Source organism: Rhinoraja longicauda, chromosome 1, assembly GCF_053455715.1.
Source record: "Rhinoraja longicauda isolate Sanriku21f chromosome 1, sRhiLon1.1, whole genome shotgun sequence".
In the NCBI taxonomy this organism is placed as follows: Eukaryota; Metazoa; Chordata; class Chondrichthyes; order Rajiformes; family Arhynchobatidae; genus Rhinoraja; species Rhinoraja longicauda.
The window spans coordinates 26,319,662-26,346,579 of record NC_135953.1 but is presented as its reverse complement, the minus strand read 5'-3'; the positions used below and the strand labels follow the sequence as shown (position 1 = coordinate 26,346,579).

The 26,918-nt window shown below is 43.7% G+C and overlaps 1 protein-coding gene across 1 annotated transcript in view; it reads right to left on the bottom strand.

Annotated features, from left to right (window-relative positions):
• Positions 1-919: 919 nt before the first annotated feature.
• Positions 920-26,918, bottom strand: part of c1h18orf54 (chromosome 1 C18orf54 homolog) — a 39,662-nt gene continuing 13,663 nt past the window's right edge. Inside the window, exons 4-8 of the mRNA XM_078409491.1 lie at positions 16,214-16,364; positions 10,380-10,485; positions 8,504-8,638; positions 3,113-3,186; positions 920-1,087 (exon numbers count right to left, since the gene is read on the bottom strand). Coding sequence (XP_078265617.1) covers positions 997-1,087; positions 3,113-3,186; positions 8,504-8,638; positions 10,380-10,485; positions 16,214-16,364 — 557 coding nt within the window. The 3' untranslated portion in view covers positions 920-996. The remainder of the gene's footprint in view (positions 1,088-3,112; positions 3,187-8,503; positions 8,639-10,379; positions 10,486-16,213; positions 16,365-26,918) is intronic.

Sequence of the window (26,918 nt, the reverse complement as noted above, 5' to 3'; positions counted from 1 at the left end):
TTCTTCTGCAGTTGTATAGGGCCCTGGTAAGACCACATCTGGAGTGTTGTGTACAGTTTTGGTCTCCTAATTTAAGGATGGACATCCTTGTAATTGAGGCAGTGCAGCGTAGGTTCACGAGATTGATCCCTGGGCTGGCGGGACTGCCATATGAAGAAAGATTGAAAAGACTAGGCTTGTATTCACTGGAGTTTAGAAGGATGAGAGGGGATCTTATAGAAACATATAACATTATAAAAGGACTGGGCGGCACGGTAGCGCAGCGGTAGAGTTGCTGCTTTACAGCGAATGCAGCGCCGGAGACTCAGGTTCGATCCTGACTACGGGTGCTGCACTGTAAGGAGTTTGTACGTTCTCCCCGTGACCTGCGTGGGTTTTCTCCGAGAACTTCGGTTTCCTCCCACACTCCAAAGACGTACAGGTATGTAGGTTAATTGGCTGGGTAAATGTAAAAATTGTCCCTAGTGGGTGTAGGATAGTGTTAATGTACGGGGATCACTGGGCGGCACGGACTTGGTGGGCCGAAAAGGCCTGTTTCCGGCTGTATATATATGATATGATTATATGATGATGACTGGTCATCTTAGAATAAAGGGGGGGCCATTTAAAACTGAGGTGAGAAGAAACTTTTTCACCCAGAGAGTTGTGAATTTGTGGAATTCTCTTCCACAGAGGGCAGTGGAGGCCAAATCACTGGATGGATTTAAGAGAGAGTTAGATAGAGCTCTAGGGGCCAGTGGAATCAAGGGATATGGGGAGAAGGCAGGCACGGGTTATTGATTGTGGACGATCAGCCATGATCACAATGAATGGCGGTGCTGGCTCCAAGGGCCGAATGGCCTCCTCCTGCACCTATTTTCTATGTTCTATGTTTCTATGTAACACCCCTATTAATCATACCATGATAGCAGACTAACAATTAAAATGTAAAAAATTTATTTGATTAAAGTACACACGATAAATATTGTATGATGAAATGTTCTCCCAGGTAGCTTATCAATCGTATTGATTGCTCTCTGGTTCTTTATTCTTCTTGCGACTAATATCATCAACAAGCCCTTTCAGGTGTTTCAGATGGCTGAGTGCCCTGGTGACAGAAAAAAAGGCAGTCGTCTTCAGAGTTTAACATACATCCACACTCACTCAGATGCTTTTAAAACAGGACTTACATTAAGTAGTGCCTTTCACATAAAATTTTACAACTTCCCAAAGGGCCTAATGTCAATCAAGTACTTTGCAGTTGGTCTTCTAAAATAGAAAGATAACATGGCGACTAATTAACAATCTACTTATAACCAGTCGATCTATTTTAGTCACAAAATGCTGGAGTAACTCAGCGGGACAGGCAGTGTCTCTGGAGAGAAGGAATGGGTGACATCTTGGGTCGAGAACCCTTCTTCAGGCATCTCCAGAAACTCATTCTTCAGAGATGCTGCCTGACCCGCTGAGTTACTCCAGCATTTTGTGTTTATCTTCGGTGTAAACCAGCATCTGCAGTCCCTTCCTACACATTTGATCTATTGAAGTGACGTTAGTGTGGGACACCTTCTCTACCTTTCTTCAAAACCCGCACAAAAGGTTATTTTGTCCTGCAATTTGTTTTTAGGGGCGAGGATAAAGTCTGATGGATCAGCAAATGTTGCCCCAAATGCAGTCAAGGTTGATGCACGTTTTAAAACTATGCTTGCAATTTTTACACCAAGAAATCTGGAATGTGTTATTAACTGTTTTTAACAAATGAAATACTGTGGATAGTTCATAAATTGTAGGAGCAGAATTTGGCCACTGGGCCCATCAAGTCTACTCCGCCATTCAATCATGGCTGATCCCTCTCAACCTCATTCTCCTGCCTTCTCCCTATAACCCCTGACACCCGTACTAATCAAGAATCTATCAATCTTAAAAATATCTTAAAAGAAGTTAGGCAAAAAGGCAATCTATGCGTGGCACTTGAACATGTGGGCGAAGTGTGAAAACACACACCAACAGATTCAGGGACAGTTTTTCCACAGCTGTTATCAAGTAACTGAACCATCTGAACCTCAACCAGAGAGCAGTGTTGGATGACTATCTACCTCTTTGATGACCCTCGGACTATCCTTGATCGGACTGCTGGTTTTACCTTGCACTAGACTAAAGTCTGCAATGAATACTGCTCACCATATTTACCAAGGACTTCAGGGAGGAGGCAAGGATATTCTAGACCACGTGACATTGAAAAGCATCTGATGACTTTGTGGGCTTACAGGTGATGAGATAGATATATCCCAAGTTGCTGTGGGAGACAAAGGAGATGATTTCTGGGGCCCTGACCAAGATCTTCAATATTTGCTGGCCAAGATCAACGTGCCAGAAGTTTGGAAGGCAGCAATATGGCACTGATAGTCAGGAAGTGCAGCAGGATAGGTCGGGTGATTACAGGCTAGTGAGCCAAACATCAGTGATGGGGAAGTTATTGGGAAATACTCTACGGGACAGGATCGATCTAGACTTGCAAAGGCTGGGGCTGATCGAGCATAGTCAACGTGACATTGTTGGGGGAGGGGGGACCCTTAATGACTAACTAATCGGGTAGTTAATTGGAAGAAGAAACAAAGTATTAGCGAAAGGTTCAGAATCAGGTGGTATAAACTTAAATCATTGGTATGATTTAGAGGCAAGATGAGGAAACATCATTCAGAGGGTAGTTGAGGTTCTGGAACTCATTCTTGAGAATGTCATGCAGGGAGATACCCCCAGCACACTTAAACACTATGTGTAGGAAAGAACTGCAGATGCTGGTTTACACCGAAGATAGACGCAAAAAGCTGGAGTAACTCAGCGGGTCAGGCAGTTTCTTTGGAGAAAAAGGAATAGGTAACATTTCGGGTCGTCTGGAACCAAAGCGTTCACCTATTCCTTTACACTTAAACACTACTTGGATGCACAGTGATCTGCAGAGCACAGGGTCATAGAGCATGGAACCAGGCCCTTCAACCCAGCTCGTCCTTGCCAACCACAATGCCCACTCTAAGCTAGTCCCATTTGCCTGCATTTGTCTAAGCCTTTCTATATCCTTGCTGCACCCCAACATTAAATCTCTGGATCCAGGCACATTTATGCACTAAGTTACCTTTGTAATGACTTGCTGCCAGGTGCCTCTTCAAAATCCAGGCTCTGGTTTTGAGATGTAAAGCTTTCAGGAATCTGGTCAAAAGAAAAGCATTACTTAGCAAGTGAATAACAACGACAATAAGTATACTTAATATATAAAAATAAATCTCAGACATTGATTTTTCTGCAGAAACATGGCATCATCTTGAAGCTCAGACACCGAAAACCACTAAAGCACAATTGCCGGAAGAACTTAGCTGGTCTCTCAGCATCTGTGGAAAGAAAAGCCGGTTAATGTCCCAGGTCGGGACCCCTCCTCAGAATTGGGGGAAAGAGTGGATGGTTTATGGTTTTCAAAACAGAGCTGGGCAAGGAGTGAGATATAAATTTAAAGACTATGTGGAGATATATTAAGACAGATCAGGTGGTAAGTAACATGAGTACCTACCATCAGCAAAGTATTTTTAAAGAAATAGAGTGAGCACGATAATGGAAACAATGAGAGAGGGTTTACTTAAAGTTGGTATATTCAATGTTCATTCCAGGAGGCTGCTAAATGCATAGATGGTATTGGAGTTGGAATATGTGAGGGATTGAGAATTAAAGTGCTAGCCAAGAGTGTTGTCTTGTCACATGTACCCAAATGGAACAATGAAATTCTTACTTGCAACAGCAACACAACAGGTTTGCAAACACAGTACCCTATTGATAATATGATAAATAAAAAATAACAGTTCCATTTTTTTTTAATGAGGTAGTGCAAAAACTAAACAAACCCGGAAGTCCCTAGTGCAACCAAGACAGATCAGAGATTAGTTGGAGCTCGTAGAGTTCAATAGCCTGATTGCAGGCACGAGGAAGCTCAGAGTCACCCTTGCAGACTGAGCATTGCTCTGTGAAGTGATCCCCCAACCTGACTTTGGTTTTGCCATTATAGAGAAGGCCACGTGGTGAGCACTGAATGCAGCAGTCTAGACTGGAAGGAATGCGACTGAATCACTGCTTCACCTGGGAGTGACAAGTAAGGAAGGAGTGAATGAACAGACGTTGCATCTTCTCCGGTCGTATGGGAAGGTGCCATGGGGTAGGCAGTGGTGGTATGGACAGAAGAGTGGACCAGGGAGTCACAAAGCAAGCGCTCCACTCAAAATGCAGAAAGGGAAGTAGAGGGAAGATGCGAGGAGTGTCATCGAGTCACGCATCTGGGAAACAGGCCGTTCGGCACATCACGTCCATGCCAGCCATTGGACACTCATCTGCATTAATCCAATCTTCCAGCACTTATCCCAAAGCCTTCAAGCTCAGGCGATTCAAATGTTCAGTTAAATGCCTCTTTAAATGCTGTTAGCACCTCTGATACCACACGTCTCTGGCAGTACATTCCAGGTTATCACCACTCCCTGCCAGAAAAAATGTCTGCCGCAAATCCTCTCTATCTTCCCCCTCAACAAAAATCTATGTTCTCTAGTTTTATTCACCTCTGAAAAGGGGAAAAAATTGCCTACCCTTTATATACTACTCACAATAGTTTACACCTCATTCACGTCCCCTCAGCCTCCTCCGTTCCAGGGAAAACACATCTGTCTTCTTATCTTTGCTCGCAACTAAAACGCTCCGTCCCAGGCAACAAACAGCCTGGTGAAACTCCTCTGCACCCTCCCCTGCAGTATAACATTATCTATCTGCTCTGCCACCATCAAAGATCTTTGGACGTGCACATTAAGTGGTGGGATCATGTTGGAGCTGGAGGAAACTGCAAAAAGATTTCACAAATTTGACTCGATAGCATGCAAAACCAATTTTCAGTCAAGTCAAGTTTATTTGTCACATACACATAAATGTGCAGTGAAATGAAAGGTTACCCACAGTCCAACAACAAGAGCAATAAAAATAAGCAATAACACACACAATCATACAAAAAGAAACATCCATCACAGTGAGTCTCCTCCAGTCACCTCCTCACTGTGATGGAAGGCCAGAATGTATTTTCTCTTTCCTGCCGTCTTCTCCCGCGGTCAGGCTGTTGTAGTTGCCACGTTTGAGCTCGCGCCGGACGGTGAAAGGTCCGCAGCGGGCCGACCCAAGCCCCGCGATCCGGGGTGGGTGAAGGCGCTGCCGCTGCCTGTCGGGGCGGTCAGGGCTCCCGACATTGAAGCCCCCGCCGGGCAGAGAAAATCCCGCGGCCTATTTCAGTATCTCGGTACACATGACAATACTAATCCAATACCAATGCAGCGAATGTGACAGCTAGTAGGATGGCAGGTGAGCCCCTTTGTCCCGTACAGGAGAGGTGTGCGAGAGTAGAGAAGCAGTAAACAGAGGAAATGTAGATGTAAGCTACATACCCTGTGGCAAAGGTTGAGCCACATGTCAGGAAGAAGGACGTTTCAGAGGCACCAGAGCAAACGGCCTTATCCCTGGAACAAATGCAACAGAGATGGAGAACTGGAAAAAGGGAAGTAAATACTCACAGGAAGCACAAAAGGATGTGCAGACACAATAGCTGAGAGTGCCTGTGGACATGGAAAAGATATCGGAGACAGAGAAATCCAGAAAGGGAAGTGTCAGAGATGGACCACGTAAATGTGGGAGCTGCATGGAGATTGGCATCAAAAGCATTGAAGCTGGAGTTCCGCACATACGCAGAACAAAGAAACCAACACAATCATCAACGTGCTGGAGAAAGAGTTGGGGGAGTGGTCCCAAATAAAACTGAATTAAGGATTGCTCCCGTGTCCAACAAAAGGACAGGCATATCCAGGGCCTTTGTGAGTTCCCATAGCTACACCTTTAATCAAATAGAATTTAATAAAATGGAAACTGGCTCAAGCAGAGTGGCCATTTTGGGAGTACTTTTGGCTTGAGATGCAGCTGCAGTGTTTGAGATTAAGTGATGAGGCCTTGTCAGGAGAGGCTTCAACGAGGAGGTTGAGCAAAGGAAAGGCGAGACAAAGTAAGATATATTCAACTGTCCTCTTTCGCCTTATTACATGCAGGAGGCAGTTATGGCAGTAGCGTGATTGATTGAAAGATTGAAAGATACAGCACGGAAACAAGTTGTTTGGTCCAAGCTGACCATCGATCACCCTTTCCCACTAGTTCTATGTGATCCCACTGTTAACATCCAGTCCGTACACAAAAGGGGCAATTTTACAGAGGCCAAATAACCTACAAATCTGCACGCCTTTGGGATGTGGAAGGGAACTGGAGCACCTAGTGCTGGGGTGTAGGAGGAGGCTGGAGATCCCGTAGAAAACCCACGCAGGTCATGGGGATAAAGTACAAACTCCATACAGACAGCACCCGTGGTCAGGATCGAACCCTGGTCTCTGGCGATGTAAAGCAGCAACTCCACCGCTGCGCCACCGTACCGCCCACTGTGTTAGTGAGAGTATGCTCAGGAGTGAGTTGATATTGGCGACTGCTGACTTTAATATACGTAAAAAATTGTAACCTGGCAGCAATCGTGACAAAGATGAGAAACCCCACTTGCTGACATTGATCATGTTTATTTCATATTGTGTAGTGATCAGAGATTAAAAAAATCTGGCTGATTTATATTTCTCTTGCGGAAACGTCTGTCAAGATGTACGAAACATATATTCCTGTAATTGAGACTAAATGTTAGCTTTGAAAGTTACCGTTTTATGATAAGAAGAGAATTGAGAAGAGAGTTTGGAGTCTAGTGATGTCAGGTCTGATTTTACAATCAATAAATCAGTTGGTGAAAGTGAACCTCTCTCTAGCCATGTTGTTTACAGATTTTGTTGATCACCAAATGTAGAAGAAAAAATTACAGTCCATTACTTATCATCTGGTGCACTTTGGCAAACATCCAAAATTTACCTAACTTATAAATTTGTTCCCATGTGTCTGAACCCTTTGTCCTTTACGATGGCACAAGTTACAGATTTGGGAGGTTACTGTGTGTTCCAGTTAGTTCCTCCAATGCATTTTGTAGGTAGCACACACTGCAGCCATAGTGCCATAACGGTGGGTGGAATGACTGTTAATGGCAGTGGGTAAGAGTAAATTGAGCAAGCTGCAGTTTCTTGAGTGTTAATAAAACTGCACACAATTCCCAGCAAATAAAAAGTGCTCCACTATTTTCTGACTTTGTAGCCCTGGAAATCTCTGGAGTGTCACAAAGTGATTCACTTATCAAAGTCCCCAAGCTCTTGCCTGTTCTTGCAGCCACAGTTTAGTTTAGTTTAGAGATACAGCGCAGAAACAGGCCCTTTGGCTCATCAAGTCCGCGCCGACCAGCGATCCACGCACATTAACACTGCCCTACAAACACCAATGACATTTTACATTTATACCAAGCCAATTAACCTACAAACCTGTACGTCTTTGGAGTGTGGGAGGAAACCGACGATCTCGGAGAAACCCCATGGGGAGAACGTACAAACTTCGTACAGATAGCACCCGTAGTCGGGATTGAACCCGGGTCTCTGACGTTGTAAGACAGCAATTCTACCGCTGCGCCACCGTGCCACATTATTTATGTGGCTGGTCCAACTGATTTTCTCGTCAGTAGTGACCTTCAGGATGTTGATGGGGGGGTTCCTCTTAATAATGCCTTTATTAATAAATGGATAGATTCTCACTTATTGAAGATAGTTATTTCCTGATAACTTGACATTTAAATGTTGCTTGCCATTTATCAATCCATATGAAAGTTTTCACCAAATGGCTGCATGAGAATTACTCGTCATTTTCTGTTCACCATCTGACGAGCAGTGAACAGAGTACTTGGAGAGCTCAATGTGTCCATCATTTGCCCCATTTAATCAGGTTGTTAATAATGCTATAATGTGGAGCTAAAGCAAAAAGATCAGTACCAAAACATTTGGAAAGCAGTTTTGACATTGCAAATAGAACACAAGAGATGCAAACCTCTTGCAGATGGATATTTTTAAGGCAGAGATAAATAGATTCTTGATTAGTATGGGTGTCAGGGGTTAATAGGAGAAGGCAGAAGAATGGGGTTAGGAGGAGGAGATAGATCAGCCATGGTTGAATGGCGGAGTAGACCTAATGGGCCAAATGGCCTAATTCTGCTCCTAGAACCTATGAATGAGTGTCCTACAATATTCTTGATAACTTGATGTAAATAAAATTCCAGAAGGTCAATATTGGAATTTGTGTTGTTTCTGGCAGAGTTGAATTTTAACTCCACTACACATGAATGGTAAAGATAATGGCTGCAAGGAAGCAATGTTGATAAATTTAAACCAGCTTACGAGGAGCATGACACACACCATTAAAGTGTGCAGGGTTATGTAAAGTCTCTCCAGTAGCACTTTGGCAACATTGCACTATTAATTTGCCAAGCAAGTAACTCAGTTGTAAAACTCTATAATGCTGCAGTTGTAGGCTCAAAATCTTTAACATTTATTCTTCTGACCTCTTCCTGCTGTTTGGTCGGTTCCTCGTCAAAGCCTTGTTGCACTGTTTGCAAACTGAACAACATCTGTTTGAGTGCTTCAACTGGCCCATGGTGCTTTCTTCCAGAAACTTCTGATGAGCCCAGATGATTTTTCTAAAGATCAAGAAGAATAACATGTCATTTTGGTAGAAACAAAAAGCTGGAGTAACTCAGCGGGTCAAGCAGCATCTCTGCAGAAAAGGAATAGGTGACGTTTCGAGTCGTTTCAACTAACCCTTGCCTCCCCCCTCTCTCTCTGTCCCTCCCCCACCCTAGTCATTGTACTAGTTTCACAGTCGTCCCGGTTTAATTATCTGTATAATATAATACAATACAATATATACAATACAATATATCTTTATTGTCATTGTACAGGGGTACAACGAGATTGGGAATGCACCTCCCATACGATGCTATAAATTAATTAACTAGTCAGTATTAATTTAAACAACCCAATGAAACAAATTGGAACAGTTTTAAAACAGAATAAACTTGTTAACACTTAGCCCACAGCCACAAATGGACCGTTTCCTTGATCACTGTTATTTTTTTGCATACCTTTCATTCATTTGTTCATATCTCCCTACATCACCATCTATATCTCTCATTTCCCTTTCCCTGATACTCAGTCTGAAGAAGGGTCTCGACCTGGAACGTGATCACCTCTTCCTTTTCTCCAGAGATGCTGCCTGACCCGCTGTGTTACTCTAGCTTTTAGTGTCTATCTTCAGTTTAAACCAGCACCAGCAGTTCTTTCATAGAAACATAAAAAATAGGTGCAGGAGTAGGCCATTCGGCCCTTCGAGCCAGCACCGCCATTCAATATGATCAAGGCTGATCATCCAAAATCAGTACCCCGTTCCTGTTTTCTCCCCATATCCCTTGATTCCGTTAGCCCCAAGAGCTAAATCTAACTCTCTCTTGAAAACATCCGGTGAATTGGCCTTCACTGCCTTCTGTGGCAGAGAATTCCAGATTCACAACTCTCTGGGTGAAAAAGGTTATCTTCACCTCACCTCATCTAAATGGCCTGCCCCTTATTCTTAAACTGTGACTCCTGGTTCTGGACTTCCCCCAACATCGGGAACATTTTTCCTGCTTCTAGCCTGTCCAATCCCTTAAGAATTTTATAAGTTTCTATAAGATCCCCGCTCATCCTTCTAAATTCCAGTGAATACAAGCCCAGTCGACCCATTCTTTCATCACATGTCAGTCCCGCCACCCCGGGAATTAACCTGGTGAACCTACGCTGCACTCCCTCAATAGCAATAATGTCCTTCCTCGAATTAGGAGACCAAAACTGCACACGATTCTCCAGGTGTGGTTCACCAGGGCCTGTACAACTGCAGTTGGACTCCTTGCTCCTAAACTCAAATCCTCTCGCAATGAAGGCCAACATGCCATTAGCTTTCTTCACTGCCTGCTGTACCTGCATTTTCTACACAAGAAGGGTCTTGACCCGAAACTTCACCCATTCCTTTTCTCCAGAGATGCTGCCTGACCCGCTGAGTTACTCCAGCATTTTGTGATACTTTCGATTTGTACCAGCATCTGCAGTTATTTTCCTATATTCCTTTCATTGCATGAGGTATTCATACATTTCAATGTGTACAGTATTTGTAACATTAGGTGGTTCACTGATTAGGTGTCAGGGGTTATGGGGAGAAGGCAGGAGAATGGGGTTGAGAGGGAGAGGTAGTTCAGCCAAGATTGAATGGCAGAGTAGATCTGATGGGCCGAATGGCCTAATTCTGATCCTATAACTCGTGAACTTATTTAATAAAATGTTGAGAAACAGGCAGGACATGTACAATTTAGTGAATTTTATCCAGAGTAACCATTCATTTATACTGACCTGATTGCAAATATTAAAGTGGCTATGGAGAATGTCATTGTCCTGAGCAGGGTTAGAAACTTCAAAACAATCTTCTCCACTGTTGCCTACAGGCACTGGGGATTTGCTGAATAAAAAGGTAAAAATGGTTACAAAGAAATTAACAGCAAACTTATCACAAAACTTAATTTCTCAGATTATCCCCTTCAAGAGCATCAGATTTAGGCTTCAGTTTATTATTGTCATATGTACTAAAGTACAGTGAAATTTTTTGTTGTGCACGCTATACAATCTAATCAGATAATACCATAAATAAATACAATCAGACCAAACTCAAGTAGCATTGGTAGAGTGGAGGGAAAGATACAGAATGCAGAATATAGTTAATGATATTAGGTTTAGAGGTAGAAGAGATTTAAAAGAGTAGGTGTAGTAAGGAACTGCACATGCTGGTATTTACCAAAGATAGACACAAAGTGCTGGAGTAACTCAACGGGTCAGCAGCACCTCTGGAGAAAAAGGATGGGTTAGTTTCAAGTCAGGAGTCTGAAGAAGGGTCAGCCATCCTTTTTCTCCAGAGTTGCTGCCTAACCCGCTGAGTTAGTCCAGCACTTTGTGTCTAGCTAAAAGAGTAGGCTGATTGCATTGGATGATCGTAGACCCTCCTGGAGAGTCACATTAAAGGCAGCAAACATTACAGGGGGAAAACAGAAGAATCAGGTTGAGTGGGAAAAATAGATCCCCATGATCGAATGGTGGAACAAACTTGATGGGCCAAAAGGTCGAGTTCTGCTCCTATGTCTTATGGTGCCTGCGCTTCTTGCTAATGGAGGATCATGGCTGATCACACTTTATACGTGCAAATATCTGTGAGGGAATAACATGGTCAAACTTTACAACCTTTACTTGTGTGTACATAGAAACATAGAAAATAGGTGCAGGAGTAGACCATTTGGCCTTTCGAGCCAGCACCGCCATTCAACATGATCATGGGTGATCATCCAAAATCAGTACCCGGTTCCTGCTTTCTCCCCATGCCCCTTGATTCTATTAGCCTTAACAGCTAAATCTAACTCTCTCTTGAAAACATCTAGTGAATTGACCTCCGCTGCCTTCTGTGGCAGAGAATTCCACAGATTCACAACTCCCTCTGTGAAAAGGTTTTTCCTCATCTCAGTCCTAAATAGCCTACTCCTTATTCGTTCTTAAACCGTGACCCTTGGTTCTGGACTCCTTCAACATCGGGAATATTTTTCCTGTATCTAGCCCGTCCAATCCCTCAAAAAGTAGGATAACATAGAACTAGCATACAGGTGATCGATGGTCGGGGTGGACCGAAGGACCTGTGTATCACTAAACTAAACTAAACCTGGGAAATTAGGTCATGATGTACATCTGCTGTTGGAGCAATGTTTATAACAGCCACATCTCAATCCAAGCAGGTCCCAGCTCAGGGTTGGGAACCATCAGCGACTAGATATACTTATTGACCTCTTCTTCCAAACCATCACCTCCAGTGTTTTCCTAATTCTCCCCATGGAAGTCAACAAACAGTGAGAAAACTGCAAAAACAATCTGCTGGAGGAACTCAGCGAGTCAGGGAGCATCTTTGGAGGCAGAAGAATGGTCGACACTTCAGGTCGGGACTGAAAGTGTAGAGGTGAGATAGCCAGAATAAAGATGGGAGTGGTAGATGGTGAGGCAGAAGCTGGCAGGAGATGGGTGGAATCAGGTGAAGACGGAGATAGAAGTGGGGGGCATCAGGGGTAGAACTGGGGGCAACAGCTCGTGGGTGATAAGTAGAAAGAGATTAAGAGAGAAAAGGGATCAAATGGAGCCCTATTTGAGTATAGGAGCAGGGAGGTTCTGCTGCAGTTGTACAGGGCATTGGTGAGACCACACCTGGAGTATTGCGTACAGTTTTGGTCTCCTAATCTGAGGAAAGACATTCTTGCCATAGAGGGAGTACAGAGAAGGTTCACCAGATTGATTCCTGGGATGGCAGGACTTTCATATGAAGAAAGACTGGATAGACTCGGCTTATACTCGCTGGAATTTAGAAGATTGAGGGGGGATCTTATAGAAACTTACAAGATTCTTAAGGGGTTGGACAGGCTAGATGCAGGAAGATTGTTCCCGGTGTTGGGGAAGTCCAGAACAAGGGGTCACAGTTTAAGGATAAGGGGGAAGTCTTTTAGGACCGAGATGAGAAAGTTTTTTTTCACACAGAGAGTGGTGAATCTGTGGAATTCTCTGCCACAGAAGGTAGTTGAGGCCAGTTCATTGGCTATATTTAAGAGGGAGTTAGATGTGGCCCTTGTGGCTAAAGGGATCAGGGGGTATGGAGAGAAGGCAGGTACAGGATACTGAGTTGGATGATCAGCCATGATCGTATTGAAAGGCGGTGCAGGCTCGAAGGGCTGAATGGCCTACTCCTGCACCTATTTTCTATGTTTCTATGTTTCTATGAGCCAGGTTGGGGGAGGAGACAGTGGAGTTAAAGACAGAGCTGGAAGGTGATAAATGGAGGCTGCAGTAAGGAAGATAACGTGGAACTGGATAAATGAGGGATAATAGCAGATGGAATTAGTTGGGGAAGGAGAACAAAATTGGGTAACAGGAGGCTGGGGAATGCTGGAAAAGGGGATGGGAGCGGCGGTGAGAAATTCTGAGTGGATCAGAGGGAGAGTGAAAGGTACACATGAGATGTACAAATTACCTAAAATTGGAGACAAAAATCAGTGTTCATTGGATTGTGGACCACCAAGAAGGAATATAACAAGTTGTTCTTGTAGTTTGCACTTTGCCTCACCCTGGCAGTGGAGTAGATAGATGTGGGATTGGGAAAATGTGATACAACCTGGAGCTCAAATAGCTTGTTTCGTTTGGATTATTATTATTGCCAGGTGTACAAAAGTACAATGAAGATCGGTTGTTTGCATGCCATCCAATTACATCAGATCATCCTATGCCCAAATACAATCATACACAAGTACAAAAGGTAGTGCAAAGAGAAAAATGCCAGAGTGCAGCACATATTTTACGGCATTGTGGCATTACAGTTCCAAAGAAAAAGTCCAATGTCTGCAATGAGGTAGGCTGGAAGATCAGGACTACACCCTAGTTTAAACAAAATGGCGGCACTGCCCTAGCAGCTGCCGCTCACCTGCGGTCCATTTGTCTTTGTGTTTTTGTTGTTTTTTTTGTCTTAGTTGTAGTTGTGATGTGGTGTTTTGTGTTTGTGTACTATGTGTGTATGTGGGGGGGAGGGGGAAACTAACACTGTAAATATGTGTCCCTTCCGAACGGAGACCCGACCTTTGTTTTCTGGGCCGTGTCTCCGTTCCTGCTGCGGCCTACCATCGGCCCAACTCCTGGAGCTGTCAGCCTCCATCGGACTTACCATCCAAGTCCGTGGATCGGACTTACCATCACCGGAGCCGGCCGTCTTCGGAGGCTGCGGGAGCGGCTGCGACTTGCCTTAGGTTCGGGCCGCGTGGATTCCGACATCGGGAGCTCCGGCAGCGGCAGCATGTTCGCCCACCCCGGATCGCGGGGCTTGGGGCGCGGACATTTCACCGTCCGGCGCGGCCTAAGATGGCCGCGGGATATTTCTCTGCTGGGCGGGGGTTTCAATGTCGGGAGCCACGACCGCCCCGACGTGCAGCAACAGCGGCAGCGACAGCGTGTTCGCCCGCCCCGGATCGGACTTATCATCAGCGGAGCCGGCCGTCTTCGGAGGCTGCGGGAGCGGCTGCGACGCGACGCGCCTTGGGCTTGGCCCGCTGTGGACCGTCCGGTGCGGCCTGCAACCACAACAACCTGACCGCGGGCGAGGACAGCAGGAGAAGGGAAAGACATTGTGGCCTTCCATCACAGTGAGGAGAGAGAGGACTGGAGGAGACTCACTGTGATGGATGTTTCTTTGATGGATGTTTCTTTTTTGTGTGTTTTTGGGGTTGGGTGGTTTGAGTGCCTGTTTGATGCTTTTATTGTTGGACTGTGTTTTTGGGGGTTTTGGGGTGTGTGATTTGAATGCCTATTTAATGCTTCTATTGTTGGACTGTGTTTTGGGGGGTTTTTGGGGTTGGGTAATTTGGGTGCCTGTTTAGTGCTTTTATTGTTGGACTGTGGGTGATTGAATTAACATTTTGTTCAAGATGGCCGCGCCGTTGTGTTTTGGCTGCCTGCCACTGTATGTTTCTTTTTTTCCTAGTCAGATGTGCAGCACTTTGGTCAACGTGGGTTGTTTTTAAATGTGCTATACAAATAAATTGACTTGACTTGACTTGACTAGTTTATGGTAGGACTGTTTAGTGGTCCGATAACAGAGGGGAAGAAGCTGTCCTTGTGTCTGGTAGTATGCACTTTCAAGCTTTCGTATCTGTAGACTGAGGGGAGAGGGGAGAAGAGGTGAAAAGAGTGCTTGGTTTTGTTGGCTGTTTTCCTGAGGCAGCATGAAATAGACAATAGACAATAGGTGCAGGAGTAGGCCATTCGGCCCTTCGAGCCAGCACCACCATTCAATGGCTGATCATTCTCAATCAGTACCCCATTCTTGCCTTCTCCCCATACCCTCTGACTCCGCTATCCTTAAGAGCTCTATCTAGCTCTCTCTTGAATGCATTCAGAGAATGTAGTGGAGTTGATGGTGGGGAGTTTGGCCTGTGTGACGGGCAGTTGTGCAATTGCTCCTGATCATTCTTGCTCACTTTGGAACAACTCTAACCATGCCTGAGCTATATTAGCAAAGGAATCAGTTGTCACAGCTCTTCAGATGATGCATGTAAAAATAATTCATCAACAGCCTTTAAAAGCTCATGAAGTTTATCCGTCTCGCTTTGATTAAAAAAAAATTCCAGATAGTCATCAGAGGAAAAGGTCATTGCAACAGGAATACAGGATCAGCGCACAGTACGTTAGCTTTGAATCATTATGTTTTCAGAAGTTTCAAAAAAATGGAGTCAACAAAATCTTTCCTCATCACCAGATGGCTCTGCTGCACTGCACACCATTTCTTCAAAAGCTTCAGAATAACAGCAATTATTGTGCTGAATGTATATGCTTCCAATTAGCTTAGGATGTTTAAAGATATAACCAAATAGATCACAACATGAAAAAAAATCAATGTACAGATTAATAAACTGCTGCTTAATTTATCATGTGTTCCAAACACTCACCAAGAGTCTAGCAGTGAGAGACAAATACTGTAATAGTTACTCAAAATGTATGAAGATGTGAAATTGTCCATTTAGTTTAGTTTAGAAATACAGTGCAGAAACAGGCCCTTTGGCCCACCAAGTGTTCGCCAACCAGCAATCCCCGCACATTAACACTACCCGACGCACACTAGGGACAATTTTCATTTATATTAAGCCAATTAATCTACAACGCTGTACATCTTTGGAGTGTGGGAGGATACCAAAGATCTTGGAGAAAGCCCATTCCGTACAGACAGCACCTGTAGTCAGGATTGAAACCAGGTCTCTGGCGCTGAAAGGCAGCAACTCTACCACTGCGCCATTGTGCTGCCCTGGTAGGCAAAATGTTAAAGTGCAATATCTAATTAGGAGGAGATCACATAACTCTGCAATACAGAGTAACCTGAGGGACTCTGTGTGATTTTCAAAAGGTTAGTACTCAGGTAAAGTAAGGCATTAAGAAAGCTGGAGTTTAAAGACCACCAGAACAGAAATAATTCCTTAAAGTTCAACATCAGCAGCAATCTGGTAAATACTTTGCAATGCACCACCAGCTCCAAATATTTTCTGAGCTTCAGGGTTTCCAATTCAATGCGGTCTGGCTTTCACCCAACTTCATCAAAAAAGGACAGGAGAAATTTGTGTTTAACTTACAAAGTAAATGGTGGATTGTCCCAAGATCGATCAGCATCCAGCACCTCTTCAGTACCAGGACTGCCAGGGTTCTCTTGTTGGCTCGTCACTTGCTGCGAAAGTGCATCGAGAACATATTCGGCCTTCTGGATTAGCAAATCAATGTGCTCTTCTAAACAAGACAGAGGAGATTCTTTGATGAGAAAAAGATATTCATTCCATGGCTACGAATTTTCAGATTCAATATAACCTAATATAATATAATTCAATCTTACCGGCCTTGCCTTGCACTAAACGTTATTCCTTATCATGTAGTGATACACTATGAATAGCTCGATTGTAACCATTGTCTTTCGCTGACTGGATAGCGCGCAACAAAAGCTTTTCACTGTACCTCAGTTCACGTGACAATAAATTAAATTGAACTGAACATAACCTCCTTTTAGCACCATTTCAAACCCAGTAGACTCCACTGACACATCCTTGAGATCTTAGTTTTGGCATAGCACTGTCTCTTTACAGATTTTGACTGATCTACTGTGTATTTATAATCACCTCTCATTACAGATTCCGATTGATCAATTGTATTCTGTTCATGATCAAATTTTCGTAATCATCATTTCCCTCTGTACTCTACCTATTTAAGTCAAGTCAGGTCGGGTTTATTGTCATATGCACAAGTTCAGTAATGTACAGGTACTACGAAGGAAATTTGCACACAGCAGCAGCATCACAGGCACAGGACTCAGACAACACATAAAAACATAAATTATACCCAAAATTGTACATAATTTACACATAAATTGTGCAAGACAGTAAAATAGAAAACACTTTGCATTCGTGCAATACAATTAGAAACCAAATCCACAGCAATGTAAGAGGGTGCTCATAGCATTTCGTTATCGAGGTCGGATTAGGGTTGTGTTGATATGGTCGATTCTTCAGGTTATTTTTCATTTGGGTATCGAGCCCAAAGCAACAAGTAGAAGGATCTGAAATAAATCCAAACACCTACCTGTCCCAATTATCATTTCAGAAGTACAATCAAGCATTTACATTTTTAGGACAGTTCTACTTTATCCACATTGTTCTCTCCATTATGTCCCACTGCTTTGAGGCCCAACCGGTGATTATGTCCAAGGCCAATAGCTCTTCTCTGCTAATTAACAAATGATCACTGTTCACATACACAAGAAAATTGGAGTAATAGGCGACTGGGCCTCTCCAGCCTACTTCACCATTCAATATTGGGCTGAACAGTCTTGAGGTACATAAAGGTGAATATATCCCGGGGGCCTGACCAAGTGCATCCTGGGATGTTTTGCGTAGCAAGGGAAGAAATAGCTACCGCCCTGGCAGAGATTTTGTACCTTTCTTTGCCGTTGAAAGTGGTCACAGGTAGATAGGGTGGTCAAAGAGGCTTCAGGCACATAGGCCATCATCAATCAGAGTATTGAGAATAGAAGTTGGAAGGTCATGTTGCAGTTATACCAGATGTTGGTGAGGCTGCATTTAGAGTATTGTGTTCAGTTCTGGGCACCATATTATTGGAAAAATGATTTGTCAAGCTGGAAAGGGTACAAGGATGTTGCCTGAGCTATAGGGAGAGGTTTAACAGGCTAGGTCTCTATTCCTTGGAGCGCAGAAGGATGGGGGGGGGTGATCTTATAGAGATGTACAAAATCATGAGAGGAACATGGAGGCAGAGTATTATCTCAATGGTGTCAGGTTAGGTAAGAGGGAAGTGCAGCGAGACTTGGGTGTCCTTGTACACCAGTCACTGAAAGTTGGCATGCAGGTACAGCAGGAAGTGAAGAAAGCTAATGGCATGTTGGCCTTGATAACGAGAGGATTTCAGTATAGGAGTAAAGAGGTTCTTCTGCAGTTGTATAGGGCCCTGGTAAGACCACATCTGGAGTATTGTGTACAGTTTTGGTCTCTTAATTTGAGGAAGGACATCCTTGTAATTGAGGCAGTACAGCGTAGATTCACGAGATTGATCCCTGGGATGGCGGGACTGTCATATGAGGAAAGATTGAAAAGACTAGGCTTGTATTCACTGGAGTTTAGAAGGATGAGAGGGGATCTTATAGAAACATATAAAATTATAAAAGGACAGGACAAGCTAGATGCATGAAAAAAATTCCCAATGTTGGGCGAGTCCAGAACCAAGGGCCACAATAAAGGGGAGGCCATTTAAAACTGAGGTGAGAAGGAACTTTTTCACCCAGAGAGTTGTGAATTTGTGGAATTCTCTGTCACGGAGGGCAGTGGAGGCCAAATCACTGGATGAATTTAAAAGAGAGTTAGATAGAGCTCTGGGGGCTAGTGGAATCAAGGGATATGGGGGGAGGTTGGGCACAGGTTACTGATTGTGGATGATCAGCCATGATCACAATGCTGGCTCAAAGGGCCGAATGGCCTCCTCCTGCACCTATTTTCTATGTTTCTATGAATAGATCGAGTTGAAGCATAGAGTTTTTTGCCCATAGTAGGGGAACCGAGAACCAAAGGACATTGGTTTAAGCTGAGGGGGAAAAGATTTAATAGGAAACTGTGGGATAACTTTATCCAAACAAAGGGTGATCGTTGTGTGGAACGAGCTGCTGGAGGAGGTAGTTGAGGCAGGTACTATCACAACATTTAAGAAATATGTAGACAGGTACATGGACGGGATGGGTTTAGAATCTGTTGCTTGCTTGGTTTGTCCTGGTCTTTTGTTTCTGTCCCCCCCCCCCCCCCCCACCCCACCATCAGTCTGTAGTAGAGTCCCAACTGGAGAGGGTCCCAACTGTAGTCATAGGTCACCTATCCGTATTCTCCAGAAATGCTGCCTGACTTGCCGAGTCCAGCATTTTGTGTCTATCTTTGGTACTGTGGGGGAAATCTGAAGAAGGGTCCTGAGATGCTGCATGAACTGCTGAGCACTGTCTTCTGACAGGGCATAGTGTATGGCACAGTGGTAGAGTTCCTCCCACACTTCAAAGATGTCCAGGTTTGTAGGCTAATTGGCTTGGTAAAATTGTGAGTTGCCCCTAATGTGTGTAGAATAGTGTTAGTGTGTGGGGATTGTTGCTCTGCGCAGATTCTGTGGGACAAAGAGCCTGTTTCCACGCTGTATCGCTAAACTAAACTAGAAGGATATGGGCCAAACGCTGGCAGGTGGGACAATTGTAGATGGGACATGTTGGTTGGTGTGGGCAAGTTGGGCTGAAGGGCCTGTTTCAATGCTGTATAACTATATGACTCTATGAGCGAGGTACTGTAAGAATGAAGTGTGCTAATGTTGTGCCTTTATTTAAGAAGGACTGCAAGGGGAAGCCAGGAAACCACAGGCTAAGTCAGTGGTGGGAAAGATACTTGAGGGGTTTTCTGAAAGATAGGATCTATCTACTTGGACTGATCAGCAATAATCAGCATGGCTTAGTGCATGGAAAAACTGTGTCTCATGAATTTGATTGAATGTTTTTGGAAGTAACCAGGAGGATTGAGTCGTGTTTGCTTGAACTTTAGTAAGGCTTTTCGCCATGTCCGAAGGTAGACACAAAAAGCTGGCGTAACTCAGCGGGACAGGCAGCATCTCTGGAGAGAAGGAATGGGTGACGTTTCGGGTCGAGACACATCTTCAGGTCCCACCGACTAGGCTGGACCAGGGTAGGAAGGTAAAATCACATGAGAGCTAGAGTAGGCAAACAAACTGAATATAACATTGGCTTGGTGGGAGGACTAAGAGCATGGTAGTGGAGGTTTGCTTCTCAGCTTGGAGGCACTATGGCCGGTGGTGTGTCGCAGTGTTGCTGGGTCCCCTGTTGTTTGCCATACATATTAACGATTCGAATGAGAATGTTGGTGGCATGATTAAGTTTGTGGATGACACTAATATTGCTGGTGAAATTTGTTAGGATCTAAGTCAAATGCGAAAGCAGGCAAAGGAATGGTAGATGGAAGGTAGTGTATTTTGGGAAGTTAAACTAGTGCAGGACATACACGGTAAACGACAGTGACCAAGGGGAGCGTTGCAGACCTAGGGGTACAAGTACACAGTTCCATGAAAGTGGAGAAGGAGGTGGACAAGGTGGACATGAATAATGTGTAGGAAGGAACTGCAGGTGTAGGTTTAACCTGAAGATAGACACAAAAAGCTGGAGTAACTCAGCGGAACAGGCAACACCTCTGGAGAAGGAATGGGTGACCCGAAACGCCACCCTTTCCTTCTCTCCAGAGATGCTGCCTGTCCCGCTGAGTTATTCCAGCTTTTTGTGTCTATCTTAGACATAAATAATGGCCTGGTCAGCATACTACAGGAAGGGTGTGATTAAGAGAGAAAGATACTGCAGAAAGGTTTCACAAGGATGTTGTTTGGATTGGAGAACTTGGATTGAAGGAGAGTTTGGATGGGCTGGGACTATTTTTCCTGGAGAGAAGGAGGTTGAAGTGTAATAGAGGTTTATAAAATCATGAGGGGGCATAGGTAGGGTGGATAGTCACAGTCTATTCCCCCCAATGTAGGGGGAGTCTGAAGCTCCCACGGTTTAAGGTGTTTGAAGGGGACCTGAGAGGCAATTTTTTTCACACAGGAGCGGTTGTATATTTGGTACAAATATTACCTCGTTGCCACAGGTAATGGTAGAGGTAGATCAAATGACAACATTTAAAAGACATTTGGATAGGAAAGGTTTGGAAGGATATGGGCCAAATGCATGCAAAGGGGAAAAGTTGCCTGTTAGAGGCATTTCGTGGAAGTTGCAGATAAACAATTCTTGGAAAAGTTGGAGGAAATTGTGGTCGACTAAATATGTACTTCACATTCTGAAAAGCACAAACTATTTTGTAGGTCAATTAACTATGCAACTGGTTGAACATGCCTAATTTAATGTACAAAATAATGTGATTATCCTATTTCTTCACCAAACACAATGCAAGAAAATGTAATTGCCATCTACAGCCAAAAGATATTTTAATCCCACATGTGGATTAGCTCCGAAATATTCAGTTACATTAAGGTCACTTAATGTATATTTAAGTGAGTATTTTTTCTTTTAGTTAAGAACCTAGGACATTTTCCATGTTCCAAAGATCATAAGTCATGTTCATGTCTTGGGGAGCAGAATTAGGCCATTTGGCCCATCAAGTCTACTCCGCCATACAATCATGGCTGATCTATCTCTCCCTCCTAATTCCATTCTCCACCCCATAACCTCGGACATCTGTAGTAATCAAGAATCTTTCTGCCTTAAATATATCCACTGACTTTGCCTCCTCAGCCTTCTGTGGCGAAGAATTCCTAATTCACCGCCCTCTGACTAAAGAAATTTCTCTTCATCTTCCGAATAGAATGCCCTTTAATTTAATGTTAACATTAATGTGGCCATGTAATTAAACTTGTTTGTTTGTAGTCACGTTTCTCACAATTAAATTACTTTTGCACGAACATTATTTTCCTTGTTACGCACTAGTGAAACAGCATGGCCACATTGTACTTTTTAAATAGAATCATAGAATCAGTTTACATAAAAATAATTCCTCAGTTAAAATAAACTATACAAGAAAATCCTGAATGTAAATGCTAATTGCACCTGTCACATGCAAATTTTACACCCAAACAGATGCAAATGCTACCAATATGGATATCATGTGGATAGGGTGGTGAAGAAGGCGTTTGGTATGCTTGCCTTTATAAATCAGAGCATCGAATATAGAAGTTGGGATGTAATGTTAAAATTGTACAGGGCATTGGTGAGGCCGAATCTGGAGTATGGTGTGCAGTTCTGGTCGCCAAATTATAGGAAGGATGTCGACAAAATGGAGAGGGTACAGAGGAGATTTACTAGAATGTTGCCTGGGTTTCAGCACTTAAGCTACAGAGAGAGGTTGAACAGGTTGGGTCTTTATTCTTTGGAGCGTAGAAGGTTGAGGGGGGACTTGATAGAGGTTTTAAAAATTTTAAGAGGGACGGACAGAGTTGACGTGGGTAGGCTTTTCCCCTTGAGAGTGGGGAAGATTCCAACAAGGGGACATAACTTTAGAATTGAGGGACAAAAGTTTAGGGGTAACATGAGGGGTAACTTCTTTACTCAGAGGGTGGTGGCTGTATGGAATGGGCTTCCGGTGGAAGTGGTGGAGGCAGGCTCGATTTTATTATTTAAGAGTAAATTGGATAGGTATATGGATGAGAGGGGATTGGAGGGTTATGGTCTGAGAGCAGGTAGATGAGACTAGGTCAGAGAGAGTGGTCGGCGTGGACTGGTAGGGCCGAATGGGCCTGTTTCCGTGCTGTAGTTGTTATATGGTTATATGGTTAATATGAAAGAATACAGAAAATTCTGGAAATGGTTTATTCTGTATTCATGAAGAGAAAAGGTCACCTTTAGGAATGGCAAGTATATATATCATTTATGTTTGGCTAAGATCAATAGGCATTTTAGAAAGGTTGAAAAACAGAATGACAGCCAATAGATGTATAGATCATGTTAAATGATCTACAGACAGTTTAATCAAAAAGCTAATGATATAAAAGATATTTCATAAAGGACAAAATGATCTTTATGTTGAGGCAAGGCTTAGCAAGGTGCAAGAGAGATCAACACACATTAAAAGCATATGACAAAGCAAGTTTAGCTTGCTGGCCCTTGTACGGAGGGATATTGAGTCTAAGACTTGGTATATCTCTAATCGAGTACATTTGACGGAGTGCAGAAGAGATTCACTGGGATTTTGCCTGGAATGGTGGCCTTCAATAACAAGGAGAGTTTAGATAGGTTAGGATTGTTCTCACTGTAGAGCAAGAGACTGAAGAGTGATCATACAGAGGTTTATAAAATTATGAAGGGCATAGATAGGGTAGAGAATCAGTCTTTCTTCAAGCGTAGGAGGTTTCTAAAACCAGAGGGCATCGGCCTTAGGAGAGATAGGAAATATTTAAGACTTCTGAACTGTTTCACTGACAATGGTGGGTATATGGAACAAGTTGCCAGAGGAGGTAGTAGAGGCAGATACAATCATAGCATTTAAAATACCTTTAGACAGATACAGTTCCCTCCATAATATTTGGGGCAAGACCCATCATTTATTTATTTGTCTCTGTACTCCACAATTTGAGATTTGTAATAGAAAAAAATCACATGTGGTTAAAGTGCACATTGTCAGATTTTAATAAAGACCAATTTTATACATTTTGGTTTCATCATTTAGAAATTACAGCAGTGTTGAGATATAGTCCCCCCCATTTCAGGGCACCAGAATGTTTGGGACTCAGCAATGTCATATAAAATGAAAGTAGTCATATCATATCATATCATATATATACAGCCGGAAACAGGCCTTTTCGGCCCTCCAAGTCCGTGCCGCCCAGTGATCCCCGCACATTAACACTATCCTACACCCACTAGGGACAATTTTTACATTTACCCAGCCAATTAACCTACATACCTGTACGTCTTTGGAGTGTGGGAGGAAACCGAAGATCTCGGAGAAAACCCACGCAGGTCACAGGGAGAACGTACAAACTCCTTACAGTGCAGCACGCGTAGTCAGGATCGAACCCGAGTCTCCGGCGCTGCATTCGCTGTAAAGCAGCAACTCTACCGCTGCGCTACCGTGCCGCCATGTTTAGTATGTTTAGTCATGTTTAGTATTTTGTTGCATGTTCTTTGCATGCAATGACTGCTTGAAGTCTGCGATTCATGGACATCACCAGTTGCTGGGTGTCTTCTCTGGTGATGCTCTGCCAGTTCTGTATTGCAGCCATCTTTAGCTTATGCTTGTTTTGGGGGCTAGTCCCCTTCAGTTTTCCCTTCAGCATATAAAAGGCGTGCTCAATTGGGTTCAGATCGGGTCACTGACTTGGCCACTCAAGAATTTAACATTTTTTAGCTTTGAAAAACTCCTTTGTTGCTTTAGCAGTATATTTGGGATCATTGTCTTGCTGTAGAATAAACCGCCAGCCAATGAGTTTGGAGGCATTTGTTTGAACTTGAGCAGATAGGATGTGTCTATACACTTCAGAATTCATTATGCTACTACCATCAGCAGTTGTATCATCAGTAAAGATAAGTGAGCCAGTACCTTCAGCAGATATACATGCCCAGGCCATAACATCTTCACCACCGTGTTTCACAGATGAGGTGGTATGCTTTGGATCTTGGGCAGTTCCTTCTCTCCTCCATACTTTGCTCTTGTCATCACTCTGATATGTTAATCTTCATCTCATCCATCAACAAGACCTTTTTTCAGAACAGTGGTTGCTCTTTTAAGTACTTCTTGGCAAACTGTAACCTGGCCATCCTATTTTTGCAGCTAACCAGTGGTTTGCATCTTGCAGTGTAGCCTCAGCATTTCTGTTCAGGAAGTCTTCTGCGGACAGTGGTCATTGACAAGTCCACATCTGACTTCTGAAGAGTGTTTCTGATGTGTCGGACAGGTGTTTGGGGATTTTTCTTTATTATAGAGAGAATTCTTCTGTCATCAGCTGTGGAGGTCTTCCTTGGCCTGCCAGTCCCTTTGCGATTAGTAAGCTCACCAGTGCTCTCTTTCTTCTTAATGATTGTAGGAGCCATTATGCTTAATTCAATTACTGTCGTTGTGTTGTGGCTATGTTTTAATGTTTCTAGTTTATGTCCTTTTGCCTGCTTGTGGGTGTGACTTAATGCGTAATGGGGAGTGTCTAGATGGGAGGAGGCTAGCGTGGAGACAGAGGTTGTGGGTCAGTTTACACTCGGAGGATGGTGAGCATACAGTTCTTTGTCACGCGCTCGCACACACGCGCTCGTACCACACGTGCTCGTACCATACACTTGTATCATCTATATTTGTAAGAACCATACGGTAATAACTGCAAGATTTCTAGATATTGTTAGAAGAAGAAACAGTTGATAAAGTACGGAAACTGATGAATTGCTCTATGATTTGTGCTACTTTAATAAAACCAATTAATGAATAAAAGAAGTTTGGAAGATTCGTTTTGTCATATCAGGGTGCGACGTGTGCGTAAGCTATAACTACATTTCATCCCCGAGAAGTAATGGCTATCGAAGTGGGATTTCGAGATGGTATAGAAACTGCCATTACATTAGAGTAAAGAACTTGCTCTGAAGGAACTAGAGTAAAGAACTTGCTCTGAAGGAATTAGAGTAAAGAACTTGCTCTGAAGGAATTAGAGTAAAGAACTTGCTCTGAATCGACTAAAGTAAAAGGAATTTAAGAAAGACTTGTTCTACAAGCAAAATCCAATTCTACAGTGGAATTGAAGAGGAAGTTGAATCTCTGCCAGAGATTGGAGCTGAAATCCTGGAACAAAGAACCTGCCGGTCGAAGGAAAATTGACACGGTCTACACCTGGATCATCGGAAGATTGAAGACTTCATTGACCGGGTTCCGTGAGTAGACGACTGTTTAGTCGTAATTTGAAGTTAAGAAGTTTAAAAAACTTAAAAGCCTGTGGAAAATTTCTGCAGAAATGCTATTTGATACAAGAAGCTTGTTTTTGCTACGACAAGATAAGGAAGCCCAACTCGCAGAGCACGACCTTGAGAATTAATGATGTTATGAACTTCTGCAAGATAAAGTGCTCAGCCAGCGATTGTTTACCATAGGTGCTTGCCGAAGACTTTCAGCCTTGCAATTAATGATGTGTTTTGGAAAAAGGCTCATTCTGTTTTGAATTCTTCTGGTGTTGCTGGAACATAGAGATAAGCACCAATTATCATGGATAAATGGATGCCTGAAGCCATGGCTCAATCATCGTACTCTACAGTGGAAGGTGCGATGCAACGAGGTGTAGAGGTGGAGGAAGAGATTACACCTCAGGATAGTGTCTCAAACGTCTCAACGCGAAGATCTAGATGTAAATCCAGTTCTGTAACCTGTTCAGCTACGAGGGTCTCTGCTCAAATTGAAGCTGAAGCTGAGATGGCTGCTCTCTCGCTAGAAGCCGCTGCCTATGAGATTGAGGAACAAGAAGAACAGCTGAAAAGACAAGCAGAACAGCTGAAGAGAAAGGCTGCAGAACGAGAAGAACAACTGAAAAGACAAGCAGAACAGCTGAAGAGAAAGGCTGCAGAACGAGAAGAACAACTGAAAAGACAAGCAGAACAGCTGAAGAGACAGAAGGCACGGTTGGAAATAGCCACAAAGCTGGCAGCTGCAGAGACAAGGAGGGACGTACTGGAAGGCCGGAGGTCTAAAGCCAGCTCGAGAGTTTCCCAGAAGAAGGGTTCCTTAATCCAAGAAGGAGCTACTAAGTTGGAACCAAAGGTTGAGGCCAACCCACAGCCAGGGCCAGCCTGGTCTCGTGACGCCGAACTGGCACTGAGTAAGTGGATGGTCGACGGAACTTTAACAAAGCAACCGGGTGCTAGGCCGAAGCAACCTACCTTTGGGATGCCTGTTACGGCTCGAGATGAGCCAACCCAGTACTCTTTTCAGAGGCCCGCTCGTCAGCTACCTACACCCAGACAGAGACTGACAACTGACTATGGGGCTCATGACAGAGTTTACCCGGATCGCCCTGAACCAAGCCAGGGACCTCAAAATGAGTTCTACAAATTAGTAGGGAACCAAACGAGACTCAGCGAGCTCATGGTCCAACAAAATCTTTCTGCTACCTTACCCCCAATGGAAATTCCTAATTATGATGGTGATCCCTTACAATATGAGACTTTCATAGCGGCGTTCGAAGACGGAGTGGAAATGAAAACCACGAGTTTCAGAGATCGTTTACGATTTTTGG